Below are 16,808 nucleotides of genomic sequence, written 5' to 3'. Positions count from 1 at the left end.
CCTCCCGTAAATAAGGATAATCTATATATAAAAAGTAATGATACAATACAATGACATACAATGTAATGTGGTGTAGTGCATTGTGATATAATAGAATTCAAATTAGTTGGGGATTTTGAGGCTGGTAATGGTGCACTAATTCACATAAACTAACTTACGGACGAATACACGCTTGTACAAAAGGAGTTTGGCAACTTCTTCAATATCAGTTCCCTTGTACCGGTTCTTCAGAGTGATGATCATACTCTCATTTCTACAAAAAAAAGCAATGGTTAGTGTTACATGTACTGAAAAAAACACACACACAAATGAATATTTATATACATACTATTTTGCCTAATTATTGCTATTATTTATATTACTTGTTTTCCTTCTCTCTCTTTTTTATTTTATTTTACCTGCTAGGTTGCTGGAACACAGTTACTCCATGGAACTTCAATTCACTTGTGTGAGGAATTGTTTGTAGAGATGGGAAACCAGCCAAGGCATCTTTACCCAAAAACACACCCTTTGGCAATGTCTTGTTTAGAGACAAACCATCAAGTCTTGGCAGGTGGTAGACTTCTTCGCGTGCGAGACAGTTGTGGATATCCGGGAACACGCCTGGAAGAGGGCTAGGGTAGACTCGGCCTTCTCCAACAGCTGCATCGCCTGTAGTTTTATTGTCGTACACGAACTTGAAGCTGTCTCCAACCTTTGACTTTGCGCGCTCACTTGCTGTCAGGCGATGTTCCCGTGCGTCCATGGCAGACAAAAGACGTTTCTCGTCAATAAATGGAATCTTTATCACGGCTTCCCAATCCTGTTTCTTTCCATTCATGTCCATATCAAAATCGCGAGGATAGAAATCAATGATAGGCGAGTTCGAATCACACATGAGTTCCTATTATTGTTTCAATAAAAACAAATAAGAGTTAGAGAACATGATTGATTTTATAGATTAGTTGATTATTATTATTATTATTATTTAAGATAGTAATAAAAAATAATATATATATCTATATATATTTATATGAAAGTGTAAGAGTTTGGCTTACTTGGAATGGTGCTGGCAAAAGTTTCTTACTCAAACTTGGCAAGACACCCATCAATTGTTCAAATGGCTTAAAGGGAACTCCGAGATCAAACTGCATATCTTGGTATTTTTCAAGGTTGAGCAAATCCGAAATTCTGGGTGCATAGTGATAAGGATAAAACCATCCCCAGGAAGCCACACCATTATAGTAGTAGTGGAGTACCCATTGGATACCAGTGATATAAGATCTAACGATATTATCCATGTCTTTTTCATCATCATAGTTGATGTTCATTTTTTCCTAACAAATACATAAAAAGAGAAAAAATAACGAATAAATACACATGCATATATGTATTTGAACCAGAAGAAGAAGATAAATTAAAGAAACTTACTTTATAGTATCTTGATTTCCACTCTTTAAATCCATTGTCATATGTTTCCTTTTCTTGTCGCTCCAAATCTTCTTCTGTCTTGGTGTCGGTCACTACATGAGCCCGGGCGTACTTGTTCAAAACACGGTCACGGGCCAAAATGGCTTCTTCGTCCAGTTCATCTTCACTTTCGTCGCTCTCGTCGCTCTCAAAGAATTCGATAAACAGCTCCTTGGATCCATCTTGATCATTGTACCTTGACACATAATTAAGGCCTAGATCACGAGCCACGTTTTGAATAAACTTCTTGTCCGACTCTTTGGTTTCTTCGGGGTCAAACCGAAGAGCTTCGGTTTTTCCGGGCTTGTGTGCCAACACAAATGCCTTGATATTTTTAAAGATTTCTTTTTGTCCAGAAGTAATGGCTAAAATATATATTGTAAAAAAAAAAGAATGAATATTCGATGGCGATGATAATTTTTTGTTTGATGTTGGTTTGTGTTATAATATTAATCATTCTACGTGTATCTCTTTCTCGACTCGTTATGTTTACTATCCATTTTGGAGAAATCATACTTACTCAGGGACTTCTTTTTCTTTCTTTTCTCGATATTGTGGAGAGCCTCGCGTTCAAACTGTCCATCTTCACCCTTGCCTGCAAGGTACAACCCATTGACGCACTCTGCATCGAAAGCCTCCTTCTCTACCACATTGGCCAGTTCGCTCAGGATCTTCTGAAGTTTCGACATGTCGACCCTTCCACAATCCTGGATGTAACCGTCACAGGTTGGTAGGATGCTCTTGTAAATATTAAACATAAGACCCAGGGCGCCTTCGTTGATGTGAAGACTTGGTAAATGGGGCAAGAAATCGTTTCCGATGAATAGGGCTATTAAGACAAAGTCATCGATAATACGCTCAAGATCGTACGGGAATGTCAATGATGTCTTGAGAGACTTGAACTCCATGTCAAGATACTCTCTTATAAGAGAATGGTGCATCAAGTAAAAGTTTGTGGTATCCAATCTAAATCACAGCATAATATCGGTACCCAATTAAATATATAAAGTTGTATATTTCAAGCATGATCCCTCACTCTTATTTTTTTTTACACTTTCTTTTATTATTATTATTTGAATCACTTACGTAGCTTTCTTTCGATTTTGTTTTCCAAAAACAACTTCTTCACGTAGTAGGGCAAAATGAGGGTCGTGGCTCACAAGACCAAGCATAATGAGATCAGCATCGAGGCCATAGAGACAATGTCTTGTATTTGGATTGTAATCAGGCTGGGCCTTTGAAAGACGAATGTATTCCATGATCTTGTGCTCTCCTTCTCCGGGTACCTCAGGACCTGAAAGGATGACTTCGACATTCTGCCAATTGGAGTCTTCTGATACTTTCTTATTAATAAAATAACGTAATTGAAGTGTCAACTTCTTCATAAAATCAGTGCCTATTTTATTTTATTTTACAGAAAAAATATATATTAGAGTTAGATATTCAATCCAGAGAAAAAATAGGAACGTGCGTGCGTGTGTGTGCATGTGCTTTAAAAAAAAATGTATTTTTTTTTTTTTTTTTACTAACCAGGTGTAATACAATTACTGTCAAATGGATCTTCTTCTGGAAGCTGTTCACCCTTTTCGATAGCACGCTGACGAGTGTCCTCTGCATCTTTTGCGGTTCTAAAACGTCTGGATCTCTGTTGATTCATCTTGGCTCTTGGAGCAACACCATCGATAGCAAGGAAGAAAACCTTGTTTGGCTTGATTTTTGCGAAAAGATGGTCAACATAATTGAAAATTCCCACCCAGATTTGTTCTTCGGTGATTCGGAAATGTGCACTTTCGTTGTTGTTGTGAGAGCAGTTGTGAATGATGCCATTCATGTCCAGGTACAAGTTGTCTAATATTTTGTATCATATAGTGTTCAGAAAGGACGATTGATTTTATATGTATGTATGTATATATATATATATCATATTGATTTGTTATTATTATTATGTTCGTCAAGCAGAAGAAAAGAAGTAAGAATACAAAGAAAAGGAAAGGAAGAAGAGGTGGTAATGATGACAGTATTGGCTATGATTGTGATTGTGATTGTGAACATGATATTGTGGATGAGGAGAATGACGAGGAATCTACGTTGCCATGCATCTTTTCTTTATTTCTTATTTTATTTCTTATTTTTAATTATAATTATTATTATTATTTTACCAAATTCTGGTATTCTGTTTTCAGCAATCAACTGCGAGGACATTGGATAACGTTCACTACATGACACGCATGTAAAGAAGATTTAATGAAACAAGTATTATATAAATCTAGCTTTTTGTGTGTATGTATATATATATTTGAGAGGAGGGGTTTTTTTTGTTTGACAGAATTATGTTATGCTTTTATTTGCCACTGAAGATTCCTTTCCTTTATTCCCCTTTCTTTCTTTCTTTTTTTTCTGATTGTTTCCTTCTTTTATGATTATTACCTTATCCATCGAAAAAACTTTGGGATTCCCATCTTATTAAAAGAGTGGTATAATTATGGTATTACTGTTGTTGTTGTTGTTGTTGTTGTTAATATTAGCAATAGTAAGAAAAAGTAGTAGAGGTTATAGTAATATTCACGGTAACAATAATAACAATAATAGTATAAATATTAGTATTAGTATTATTAACGTTAAAATATTAATATTATTTTTTGGCGTTTTAAAAAAAAATATAATAAAATATAATAAAATGAAAAGGGAACAAAGGCTTTAAGTTTTTTGAAATACTACGCTATTTAAATGACGTGTTCAGACAAGACTAAAGACCGTAAATCTGTCACTCACTTTACAATCATTTTATTTATTGTTTTAATGTCCGATTCCAAAAACACTGGTTGAGAGTGATGATGATTGGATAAAAATTGCTTTAACGAATATATATATATATATAAGTGGATGGGTGAAACTTTAGTAAGGTGTCTATTGCATTCAAGGAACAAGCAACAAAATCGGACCATCCATCATCAAGTTTGTCCATCTTGCTTATCAGTTAGGATTTCGACATGTCCAAACCCAAGAAATATGTATACCCCAACTGTTAGCAACTCCAAGATATTATATATATATATATATAGATATAGACATTACAGAGACTGAAGATTCAAACGGCTGGTCGTTTAGGTGCTAACAAACTTTTCGTTCTTTCTTACTTTAATGGTCGTTTCATTGGTTTATCTATGATGCATGCACTTATCATGGTTCTCCGAAAGACTGCATAGTAATGAATCAATAGAGCTAAATCCAAGTTCAGTTTCACTAGTTATATCATGGATAGGAGTGGGTTGGAGCCAATTCACTCATCAGTTTAATGATTTCCCTTACCAGATTGGCTTTATGGGATTCTAAATAAACGTAGAAAAAGGTTGCATAATACCTTTTTTTTTTCATGACTGGTATTTTCTCTAAAGAACTTTGGGCTATAATAAGGACAGTTTAGATTATGGTCATAGGCAAACAAGCCTTTTGTTTTTGAAAGACCAAACCTGTCTATGCTATTGTGGATAACAGAATTAGATATTTAGTTATTGGTTGATTGAAAAAATGGTGATTCCAATAGGGATATTGGAAAATAGCTATAGCACTTTTTTTAAGAAAAAAAAATATGACAGAAAACCTGCAAAAGAGTGAAATATTTTTGGTTCAAAATAAAGAATAAATCAACAGACAAAATAGCCGGAATTTTTGAACTATTATACGTCAAAATCAAATAATAGCAAATCATACTTTAAACACTCTATGAATAATAATAATAATAATAATATTAACAAAAATAATTTCTAAAATGTACACGACAATTATCTTCTATATATACATATGCATAATTATAAGCTTTCATTAACAGAAGCAGAAGCAGAAACGCTTGCCATGGCCTGCATCGTTTGAATCACTGCTTTTACTGTTGGCAGGTACCACCTTGCCCGTGTCTTTTTTCCTTCTATTCCGACCTTGATCGAGAACACATCTTGGCTTGGGATAGACTCGGCTTTACTCATTGTCTTGAACATATCTTCGTCTGTCCGGTCGTCACCACAGCTCAGACAGAAATCAAACCCGCCGTCCTCCTGCTGTTGCTGGACCAGCAACCGGTTTACTACTTCTCCCTTGTTGACTGATATCGGACGGACCTCTAGGTTTTTCTTACCCACCAGGATTTCCACAGGCATCTTGGAAAGAATGGCTCCCTCGAGATGGTTCTGGCACTCTTTTGCCTGGAAGGCTCCATAATCCGGATCGGCCAGGCGATAATGCCAGGTGATTGCGCACCGTTTGTGTTCAATGAAACTTCCGGTGGTTCGTTCGGTATAGTAAGTAAAGATCTCGAGAACATCGTGTTTCCAGTTCATGTCACAGTGCTCGGCCAGGTTGATCCACTTGGATGTGTGAGGGTACTTTATAAAACTTCCGTGCTCGGCGCTCAAGCCAAGGCCAGGAAGATGTCCAAGCCAGTTGTCCAGTCCGGCTTCATCTCTTCCGGATATAATCCAAACCTCATTCTTTGCATCATTGCAGAGGGTTTCAAGAGCTCGAAGCATGTCTGGAGGTGGCACAGCTGCACCAGGAGTTTTGCAAATAGGTGTTATGGTTCCCTTTTTTTTAAAAATATATATATAAAAAGTTAAAGTAAAATAAGGTATATATGTGTGTGTTTTTCTTACATCGTAATCAAAGCACAAAAGACGCTTGTTGGCTTTCTTGTAACTAGCAAGTAAAGATTCGTTGTTGAGAAGAGGCGTGTAATTATTCATATCCGACAGGGCCATTGTGTAATTCAAACTCTTGACAAAAGAGTGGGCCCAAAATGAAGCCGTATTAGACTTGACTTGACGCAGGAGTTGCTATAGTATGAAATAAAAGATAAAAGGTTAGTATACTTTGGTCATTATCGTTATTCTCAATATATATAATGATAAGTTTACCATGTGTCTAGTTGCTTTTTCTTCTTCAGACATAACAAGAGCATCGTTGATAGCCTTTGCAACGCCCGCATAGTCCCATGGATTGACGAGTAAAGCAGATCCCATGGATCCTGCAGTACCTGCCAGCTCTGAGAGGATCAAAGGACCGTGATTCTCCTCTTGACACATCACATACTCCAAACTCGTGGTGTTCATGCCATCTCGAACGGCCGTTAGGACTGCGGCGTCTGCTATAGATAAGAGGGCATAGTACTCATCGGGTTGGATGTGGTGGTGATAATGGTGGACTGGTGTAAACTCAAGTGAGCCAAATGTGCCGTTAATATGTGCTGCAGCCTCTGAAACCTTGTGTTCAAGTTTAGCCGACTCTGCCGTTGTAGAATCTGTCACTTGAATCAGGACAACCTAAATAGTGAGTGTGAGTAAAGGACAGAAGAATATGGATTTTCTTGTATTCTTATCACTACCACTGTTACATAACCCATATTTCTTATTATCTTGCCTTGTTTCTCCATTCTGGATAATTTGTCAAGAATTTTTCAAACGCAGCTAATTTTTGAAGCACTTCTTTGACCAGATCCAGCTTGTCTCTTCCTACCAGAATTTTCTTTCCGGTATACATTTCTGCAATGGCCTTGATCTTCGGAAGCACACCCGGGGAGGACCTCTGGGCATCGATTGATTCAGCGTCAATACCAATTGGGAAGGTACCGACATAACAAAAGTGGCCGTCGCAATCAACACCATCCGGGGTGGATTCATAGCCAAGTACGCGGGTGCAGGTTGAAATGAAATGACGGGCATTTGCATAGGTCTAATGACAACAACAACGAAAAGGTAGTGCCACCCAAATACAGTTACAAAGATTACTCTCATTATTATTAAGCGCTCTATATATATATATATATATACTTTACCTGGAATCCGACAAGATTGGCACCCATCATACCTTTGAGGATTTCTTGTCTCTCTAAAATTGACCAAACAAAAAAAAATAAGAAGATGAGAATATATTGTCTTGCTAAATGGTGTCTTACTTGGAAGGCATCGAAAAATCTCTGAACTGGGGAATGATGCGTGGACAAATAAGCCAATCCTTGCGTTTGGTAGCTTGTTTCGAATCATCATAGGTACCAACAAGAGATGGTAGTCATGAACCCATACTAAAGAATAAGAAGATTTATCTTTCACTTTTCCATTTCCTTTTCAAAGTAGTACACACACACACTTGCATATTTGCACAACTTACTCGTGTCTCCTTCTGTGTATTGTTCTACAAGCATGTCTGCATATGCCTGATTCACTTTACAGTATGCATCCCATTGTTGACGTTCCAGACGACCATCGGTAGCATCGTTCCAGATTATGTAATTAAATAGAGGCCATAGCACTTTATGTACAGGCATATTTTTTAATGTGTGTTTTGTGCTTAATTAACCAAATTAAACCATGACTTACTTGTCTTGCAGTAACCGTCATAATGCCCGGCGGCTGATTCGCTGTCTAACAGTAGTGGGATACAATTGTGGTCTTCTAGGAGTTGGTTGACAAGTCGGTCTTTTTCTTGGCCACACAGCCATGGTGGTGACACTGTGTCTTTGAGACCAGCTTCTGGAGAAATGTGTATCTTGCCTGCCCCACCAATAACCAAGGTTCTCCACTGGTCGCCATTCAATGACCTAATCCCGGCGTGCATTGCCGAATGGCCTCTTCTGGGCAAGAATGACCATTTCTCTTCAGACCCTTGGTAAGTGATTTCAAACGGTAGTTGGTGGCAGACATGAATAATGCGTTTTTGTGGCGACTGAGAGTCAATGGGCAGAAGCTGCAGGAATTGACTTGGGTTCATGACAAAGACAGAGAACTAAAAACTAAGACGCAGAAGACAAAGAGGAAAAAGGAAAACATGCAAAACTCAGATATCTCCTCCAACCCCTTCCCTTTTTCCAAAATAATAATAATATAAAAACGTAAAAAAAAAATGAGAGAGAGAGAGAAAACGTGGTTTTAATTTCATTATAATTTTATTTATTAAACATAGCAAGACGTAACAAAACGTAACAAAGCGTAATAAAGCGTAACGTAATATGTAATATAATGTATAGAAAAGAAAGAAAGAAAGATGTCGATCCCGTATCTGTCCCTAAGCCGCAGTCTGTCAGGCATTGGGTCTATATAGAGGCCGTTTTATGTTTGATCTTGGTTCCGTGTATAAACTACCCCTCGGCTGGCAAGACAAGAGCATCTTTGAGCAAATATCTTTGGCCGGGGAACCGAATATATATATATATATAAATATAATTTATATGTATACATGAAAATCATTAAAAAACTATTATCCCAAATGTATTCAACCCGTGTACACCCGATATCCGCAAAATCATTCATATTCATTCATCCAAGCTTCTTTTTTTTTTTCACAGCAGGCAAGCCAAGCCATCCACAGGAACCACGCACTCCTCTTAATGTGTAAAACGTCGTCCACTCCTTTTTCATCTCTTTTTTATTTTATTTTTCTTTCATTATTACTAATACTCTAATTGATTATACTATCAAGCTAAATAGCTAAAAAAAAAAATGTAGAATAAGAGAGTCAGGCCTTTTTTTTCATTATTATTATTAAAATTCATTCATTCATTCATTTTCTCTCTCTCTCTTTAAAGCATGTAATTATTACTATATATGTATACATTTTTAGGCCCAAATCAATAGACTTACCCGTTACATGAATACGTAGATTGATTAGAGATATTTGTTAAAGGGTGAGATAAAATAAAATAAAATAAAATAAAATAAAATAAAGAACAAAATAAAAACCATCACTTACGACTTTTCTTTTTTGTATTGCGTATTGCGTATCAGAGTGGCTTGTTGGTAGTGACGTTTGCTCTCTGTGACAGTGACAGTTTTTGTGTTCAAAGAAAGAGAACAAACGTCTTTCTTTGGTGCCCAACAGGTATCCAAAGTATTTATTACCCATCATTTGTGAAACTCAAATCTATCATTAATTGCTTCCCATTTATTTATTTATTTCTTTTTTTTTCTTGTTCGACTTTTTACGCCAAAAGAAAAAAAAAAAGAATCATTTTGATAAAGGGCAATTTTTGAAACAAGGGAAGGTTTTGGTAGAAGAAAGAAAAGATCTAATGAACCCAATTACTTGGTTCCTGTTGGCCTACAAAATGCTTGTCATCCTAGGACCTTAATTTCAATTAATTGACTCTAATTTCTTATTTATAAACAAAACACATAACGAACAAAAGAAAAGAAGTAATCCTATTATTTGAAATCTAACAAAGAATGTATTTTGATTTTTATTCAAAATCTTCCTACATACTACATTAATGATATTTTATAATATTAGCAATGTAAATTGCGCCCTCTCTCTCTTTTTTTTTTTTACTATGAATACATTTTGTTTCAATTTTTAATTGATAGCTGTGTTCAGAAAGACAGAAAAATCAATCTCAACTACAAGTGTTTCAATTCTATTAACAAATCTAAACTAAATCCATGTGTATATCTATATCTATGCTTCTTGATTATTGATTTTGAATTATATATATTTTGGTTGCAAATCAGAAATAGCATATCCTTCCCACCCAGTCAGTCAGTCACTTGGTGCAGGTAGCCACTCATTTGTGTGGCATTTCTTTTTTTTAAAAAAAAAATTAATTTATTTATTTATTTATTTATTTTTAAAGCCAATATAAATATATATAAATATATATATATAAATTAAGAATAAAAAATGGAAATGCTTCACAATAATGTACTTGATCACATCAAAGATCGATTTATAAGATGCTGCAATTGATCAAGTCTATACACCCAATGAATCGTTTGTGGTTTTTGGTGCCTCCCAGCCAAAACAGACTATCACCAGTTCTTAGAGTTACTTGTCCAAGACGCCTGGTTTCGTCGTCTGCTGGTCAAGATAACAATTTGTCTCTTTGGGTATCCCAACCGCCAAACACAAAGCTGTCTGGTGCCGAGAGCCGAAAACTCTATCGCACGTTTTTGAGGGCAGGATCAAAAGCCGTGGTTGGGACTAACCGACAAAGAAAGCAAATCTGGCAATGGACACGTACAAAATTCGATAAAAATTTGACCGAAACCGATCCAGAAAAGCTTGGCGATCTTTGGATAAGATGTAAGGGACAAGAAAAGAAAAGAAAAGAAAATAAAATAAAATAAAATAAAACAAAAGAGATGAATTGATTTAAATATAGTTTATGATTTGCCTTTACGTATCGTGAATACTTTAAATCTAACCAAGTAATATATCAAATTCCCATCATCATTATAGCTCAAAACACATTAGCCTTTCTCAAGATTGCCTCTCAACGTAAAGGGCTGGAACACAAGATTGTTCGTAATCTGTGTGATTTTCAATTTTACCAAAATCGCTTTAATGAACGGTAAGAGAGTGTGGGTTATTTAAGGTGTGCTAATGTCAAGAACGATAAGAGAATATCCAAAATAAATAAATAAATAAATAAATAGAAAGAAAAGGAATGAAGATGAGGTTCAAACGTAACAGTGCATGATAAGCAATCAGACAGATAAATAGACCTATAGATCTATAGTGCTTTCTTTCAGTTACGGCTCGTTTTTATTTTGTATTTTTACTTTATATTATTGTAGACCAAATATTCTTCGAAGAAATATACCAAGTGATATAAGCTATATGCATGCCCACTGTATGGATGATTTAGACCTTGTCATTGAGATGCTCAATCAGGAATTGGATCTATGTCTATAAGATAAATAGATATTCATTTTAGTCTGTTGCTTTTGTTTTAATATAATTGAAACAGTTGAAACAACTAAAAACAATATATCCTATACTGATTATAATTCGATTAGTAATTATAGTAGTAACATGGACATGCTATTGTTCTTCTAGTTAAAAAGGTCAAGATCGAGTCATTATTTGAACAATAAATATATATATATTAAAAGTATTCTATTGATCCAAAGCAAAAACTTCAATTGTCCTTCCACCTGAATCTAGACCCAAGTATGGTTTACTACAGAACCAATTGAATTCAATACTGCTGATGATAATTAGAGCTTTCACTCTTTTATAAAACACAAACAAAAGCTTGTATGCACATACCTTTGCTCCAATGTGCCCACAATATGCACCAACGTACATCAACCCTCACGCTCGTTCTTCCACACCCAATCTCAATCTCACTATAAATTAAAAACATAGAATTCTTGCTCTTCTTACCCACCTATTTGGGAATGCCCTATAATAGAATATACCAAAAGTGAGCACAAGTTCGTTTGTAATATACAATTAGAGGGCTACATAAACCTTGGTCGAATTGTAATCTCTAAGATTCAAAATCTTGATTACTAACAAAGTGTAAGTGTACTGTCATTATAGAGCCCTTTTTGACACTTGCATCTGACGCCATTCCTCTTAAAGATGGCACCCCTTCCTCCCCCCTTCTCTGCCTCCCCTTCTTCTTTATCTTCTTCTTCCTCGTTCTCCTTTACATTCTTTTTTTTTTATCTTTTGCTTAAAAGATAATTCAAAAGCCAAAATCATATTGAAGGTTAAGAAACATTACAATTATAAAACAATTAAAACGAAAACAAAAAAAGAAGTATCAATATTGGTTTGTAGGTTCATTGGAATAGAATATGTACATACACAAATATATATATATATATGCATTTTAGTTCCATCTGTTATAAATATATAAGAAAACAAGGGGGGGGTTCAGATGGGTGGCAATTTTATATTATTTATATTTTTGTAAATTTTGTAAATCTTTACAGACATACATATACATATATATTATGAAATAAACAGAATACTGAATGCCTTTGACTTTTGAGGATTGGGATTGGTTAAACAGCAAACAGCAAACGGCACAAATATTGATAAATAATAGATAGACATTCTCATCAGAATTTGCTTTTGTTTTTTTTTCTTATTTGATTCAATCTTAATGTATGTATGGCATTTAGTTTTTTATAATTTTAGCAGAGAAACTATAAACCCGGCCAAATTCAAGGCATCATTTCGAACAATAATAGTGCTAATATATGTGTACAATGACGATTAGTATGATTGAATTACCAAGACTGACAGGGACACGTTATTGCTTTTTTTGTTTTTTTTTCACATCTACATCACTACTTACATTTCCACTTGCGCTTATACGCACACTTACGCACTAATTTACACATTCACGCATGCATATATGCACAAACACAATCTACTCTTACACCTCAATGCCATACAAGAAGAAGAAGAAGACTTCTTGATAGACAATAGCCCAAATACTCTTACAATTGATCCGAATTTATTCTGTACTCATATAATTGACCAGGCACAAAGATCTGTTCCTATCAACAATTGAATACCGTCTTCTTTTCTAAATCTTGCTCGCTTTACTTGATTATTTGGCTGTTTATAATATGCAGATAAAGATATTTCTAAATAAGGATACAATTATGCCTTTGATAGATCAAAGAAGAAAGAAAGAGAAAAGGGGGCTTAAGTCGGCAAATATGTAGAATGTGCCGTGATATAGACCAAAAATAGACTACAAGAGGGGGTGGGGTGTTCAACTGAAAAAAAAAAAAAAGATCAGTGTCATCTGTAGTAGAAAAAAAAATACTTTGGGGTAAATGTGTTTAAACGGTAAATAATTGACTTTACTGTACATTAGCCAAGCCATTAGATTAATGTATTCTTAGACTCTAATTTTTTTTTGAATCTTATATATAAAGGGGGTGGGTTAGTCAATTGTCGAGGTCCTCAATTACACAACCAATCCTTTCTTTTACTTATTTATTATAAGCATCTTCATTATCATTATTATTATCATCATCATCATCAACAACAAACAACAAACAACAAATTCATCATGAAGTTCTCTGCTGTCCTCGTCATCGTTACATTCTTCTCTGCCGTTGCCTTTGCTGCTCCTCGTCGTTCTTCCCAGGATGCCATTGGAATCGGAAATGAGGGTCGCGTCAGTGGATTGGTAAGATCACAGCTTACATCTATCCAAGGCCCACAAAAGCAAGAACTAATGTCTATATGTTATAGGGAAACAACCTCTTCAAGGGTGGATTCGCCAGTGATAACTCACAGAAGAACACTGTTAATCAGAGAAACTAGGTCGCTTTCTTAGTCTCCAGATAGTCAAGAAGGTTATGTTATTCATAACTTTGTTCACTCGCAAATGTTAATTTTTGTTCTAAGCAGTAGCAGTAGCAGCAGCAGTATCCCCTCCCTTCCCTTCCCCTCTTTCTTTATCTCCTGTAAGCCCACGTCTTTCTCCCCGCCACCTATTCAGTGCTTTAATGTCTTTATCTTATTTTCAGACCTTGTTTAATAAATTACATTTGTGTTTGCAATCATAATACCAGTTATATATTTTATGCATATGCATTAACATTCCAGTCTAAGATTATTGTATGTATATAGTTTTTTTTGTAAATCTCTATAGATCAAAAAAAAAAGAAGTTTGTATTGAGCTAGACAAATGTACTGATAAAATGTATAGTTTATTTATTTATTTATCTTTTAATTGGGTGATAAAGTAAAGTAAAAAGAAGTAGAATAAGATGAATTGAAAGAAATTAGGAATTAGAAAGGAAAGAAAGAAAGAAAGAAAAAAATACATGGTCTTGGATACTAATACTTTGTCTCACTGAAGAGGTAGGGCAATATAGTTACACATGCGGTATAAAGTACAGTGAATATTCTAATAAAACTATAGTGTGCATTTGCCCACCCGGCGCGCTGGAATTCGCAGTAGATTGAATAGAATGCGACTACAAAAAAGTGATACACAAGTACAGATGGTCGCTGGATAAGGCCTGAAAGCAAACCCACCGGCCCATTGACACACTCTCCACCCAATTGGAAATAGCGGAAACACCCTCTTTGTAATACAGCCAAGTCAGCATCTAAATAATATACAAAATATTTGAGATAAAATTAGGGTTTGTAAATTATATTTAAATTTTACCTTCACCAGCAGCGAATAGTCTATACAATGCCATCGCCAGTACATTGATGGCGGTACAGTAACTCTTTCGTTTCCAGTGGAATGATTTCATAGTCTTTGTCACCAGCTCACTATCAGTAAATGACGGCAAATTCTCTACGGACAGCAGGTCGCTAAGAAGCACAATATCGTTCAATGCCACAGTCATACCACCTTTACAAAAGATCAAATCAAATCAAATAAACATATTAGTGTGACAAATAATAATAATAATATATATATATATATATATATATAAAAGGATGAGAATGAGTGTTTTTCTTTCATATTCATTCATTCATTCATTCATTCATTTGGTCTTGACTAATTAACCAAATATATTTATATATTTTAAATATATCATATACGCACCACCAGTCAAAGGATGGCGCATGTTCATAGCATCTCCCAGTAAAACCATTCCTTTGGTGTTGTTAATTGAGGGAGGAAGGAATCCATTGGGCATTGACCGAAGGCGTTCAGTTTCAAGTGATTCCAAAAATTTACCCTTTTGTTTTTGAATAAATATAATTTTATTTTTATTTTTATTTTTATTTTTATTTATGGGTGTGTATATATATATATATATGCGTGTGTGTATATATGTATGTATGTATTAACAATTTTATAATTATTACCAGTATTAAAAGCTCTATATTCTATTGTAACTTACCCTGATAGACTCGGGTATTTCTGGTGCAACTGTTTCTTGAAGGTATTTTTTGAGTTGGCCAGTAGACGCAGATGGTAATTGACCGGGAATATCGACCAATACACGGGTATCATGTTCAGAGATCTGGTACATCAATACTGGTGACGGATGAGCCAGAATAACATGGCCGTGTTCTGGTAAAGGAAGAACAAGATCCTTTAATTCAAATCTATACACATAATAATAATAATAATAATAATAATAATAAAATAGACGACACGTATTTAGTCAAAGCATTTTTCTTGATCTTGATCTTGGTTTCTATGCTTATCTTTTTCTCTCTCTCTCTCTCTCTCTCTCTTTGTACATATATTTAAAGGTTTAATATTTACCCAACAAAATTGGACTTTACGTCTGGAGTTTTGACGGTTACTTGTTTACGGAATTTTGAAAACAAGCCGTCGGCCACAATAGTCAGAGGAGCATGAAACTGTTGATTATCACAAGAATATTCATTTATTAATAATGAATTTTATCTATCTATATATTTTACCTGTAATACTTGTCCGTCCTTTGATTGGGCCTTTACACCGATTATTCTCTCTTCTCTTTCCTCGTTGTCGCCTTTATCTTCCTGGCCGTCTTCTTTATGGTTATACTTGTCTTTCAGCATCTCAACCACAGTCAACTCTCTAACCGTAACACTATTTAAACAAGACAGAAGAAATATACATAAATCAGTCAATAGAATCGTATCATATCCATAATTTTCTTTAAATATATATATATATATATCCAACTCTTTCTATCATTATCTTTTTTTTTTTTACTTTGGTGTTTGTTTTGCGGCATTTCTCAATTTTGTAATAAATCTACCATGGTGAAACGACTTTCCAACTGCCTTTTCGCCAGTAAATTTGTTGACAGGGTACGGAATCTCGACCAACTTGTTCTGGTAGAACACACCGTAACCATGGCATGGAATACCATCAATTCCCTCGATACAATCTTTTAATAATAATGATTTTATATATATATAAAATGGATAAGAAATTATTATTAATACTGAAAACACTTTACAAGTTTCTTTATTTTATTTTCTTTTTGCGCCTCCCACATCACCAAAGTATATATTAAAAATTAAATTAAATTTAGGTTTTCTTTTTTTCTTTTTTTACCTTGTAAATCAAGATTATGAAGTGCATTCACTCCTCCGGGTTGAAGTAATTCTCCAACAATACGATCAGGTTCAGTCAAATCGCGCTCCAAAAGAAGTACCTGGCGGCCATCTCTTCCAAAGGCTCTTGCAGCAGCACATCCGATGATGCCTGCTCCAACAATGATTAAATCGTATTCGAGAATTGGCAAGGTTGACATTCTGATTCAAGTTAGAGAATAAATTACAATATTATAAAATTATAAAATTATAAAATTAAAAAAATTAAAAAAATTAAAATAAAAAATTTAGAAATTAAAGACAATTAGGTGATTCAAAATCAACAAGGTAAAAAGAGAAAGAAGGAAAAGAAAGAATAAGAAAGAAAGAAAGAAAGAAAGGGAGAGAAGAAGAAAAAAAAGAGAAAGAAGACTAATAACCAGAATTGTGATTGAGATGAATGTCAAGAAGTGTTTCGTTGTTTCCAGAGTTGTCTGTCACGTGAAACGGCCATTGAATCCAGGGACAGACATGGCATCAATCACATGAAGTTCTTTCGCTATCGAGTATAACAAGATAATAGTGTGTAACTTGATGTCTTCTGTTTGTTGCCAAGTTACCAA

The 16,808-nt window shown here is 34.8% G+C and overlaps 4 protein-coding genes across 4 annotated transcripts; 2 read left to right on the top strand and 2 right to left on the bottom strand.

Moving 5' to 3' along the window:
* Window positions 1-5,091: 5,091 nt before the first annotated feature.
* Window positions 5,092-8,202, bottom strand: PHYBLDRAFT_183480 (glycosyltransferase family 20 protein; the record flags this gene model as incomplete). The annotated part of the gene is made up of 8 exons (XM_018438774.1): window positions 5,092-6,023; window positions 6,093-6,272; window positions 6,354-6,758; window positions 6,919-7,167; window positions 7,271-7,323; window positions 7,391-7,516; window positions 7,603-7,743; window positions 7,812-8,202. 8 exons carry the CDS (start codon window positions 8,200-8,202, stop codon window positions 5,259-5,261), a joined length of 2,310 nt encoding a protein of 769 aa, XP_018285736.1. The 3' UTR covers window positions 5,092-5,258.
* Window positions 8,203-10,187: 1,985 nt separating this feature from the next.
* Window positions 10,188-11,118, top strand: PHYBLDRAFT_151217 (hypothetical protein; the record flags this gene model as incomplete). The annotated part of the gene is made up of 3 exons (XM_018432628.1): window positions 10,188-10,506; window positions 10,663-10,774; window positions 11,001-11,118. The coding sequence occupies 3 exons, from the start codon at window positions 10,188-10,190 to the stop codon at window positions 11,116-11,118; spliced, it is 549 nt and encodes a 182-aa protein (XP_018285735.1).
* Window positions 11,119-13,167: 2,049 nt separating this feature from the next.
* On the top strand, window positions 13,168-13,746 carry PHYBLDRAFT_183479 (hypothetical protein). Its single transcript, XM_018438773.1, has 2 exons — window positions 13,168-13,366; window positions 13,432-13,746. The coding sequence occupies exons 1-2, from the start codon at window positions 13,247-13,249 to the stop codon at window positions 13,501-13,503; spliced, it is 192 nt and encodes a 63-aa protein (XP_018285734.1). The 5' UTR covers window positions 13,168-13,246; the 3' UTR covers window positions 13,504-13,746.
* Window positions 13,747-13,874: 128 nt separating this feature from the next.
* Window positions 13,875-16,551, bottom strand: PHYBLDRAFT_136751 (hypothetical protein). The gene is made up of 8 exons (XM_018429811.1): window positions 16,208-16,551; window positions 15,860-16,037; window positions 15,583-15,733; window positions 15,422-15,519; window positions 15,051-15,258; window positions 14,750-14,885; window positions 14,360-14,551; window positions 13,875-14,297 (listed from the first exon to the last, which is right to left on the bottom strand). Exons 1-8 carry the CDS (start codon window positions 16,404-16,406, stop codon window positions 14,023-14,025), a joined length of 1,437 nt encoding a protein of 478 aa, XP_018285733.1. The 5' UTR covers window positions 16,407-16,551; the 3' UTR covers window positions 13,875-14,022.
* Window positions 16,552-16,808: the final 257 nt, after the last annotated feature.

This window comes from Phycomyces blakesleeanus (assembly GCF_001638985.1).
Source record: "Phycomyces blakesleeanus NRRL 1555(-) unplaced genomic scaffold PHYBLscaffold_28, whole genome shotgun sequence".
Classification (NCBI taxonomy): Eukaryota; Fungi; Mucoromycota; class Mucoromycetes; order Mucorales; family Phycomycetaceae; genus Phycomyces; species Phycomyces blakesleeanus.
The sequence above is the reverse complement of the archived record's forward strand: the minus strand, read 5'-3'. Positions and strand labels throughout refer to the sequence as shown.

Coding starts and splice junctions, on each gene's coding strand:
- PHYBLDRAFT_136751 (XM_018429811.1), bottom strand. CDS start 16,406: ATGTCAACCTTGCCAATTCTCGAATACGATTTAATCATTGTTGGAGCA. Junction 16,038..16,207: donor TCATAATCTTGATTTACAAG/GTAAAAAAAGAA, acceptor TATTATTAAAAG/ATTGTATCGAGGGAATTGAT. Junction 14,886..15,050: donor AAATACCCGAGTCTATCAGG/GTAAGTTACAAT, acceptor CAAAAACAAAAG/GGTAAATTTTTGGAATCACT.
- PHYBLDRAFT_183479 (XM_018438773.1), top strand. CDS start 13,247: ATGAAGTTCTCTGCTGTCCTCGTCATCGTTACATTCTTCTCTGCCGTT. Junction 13,367..13,431: donor AGGGTCGCGTCAGTGGATTG/GTAAGATCACAG, acceptor TATATGTTATAG/GGAAACAACCTCTTCAAGGG.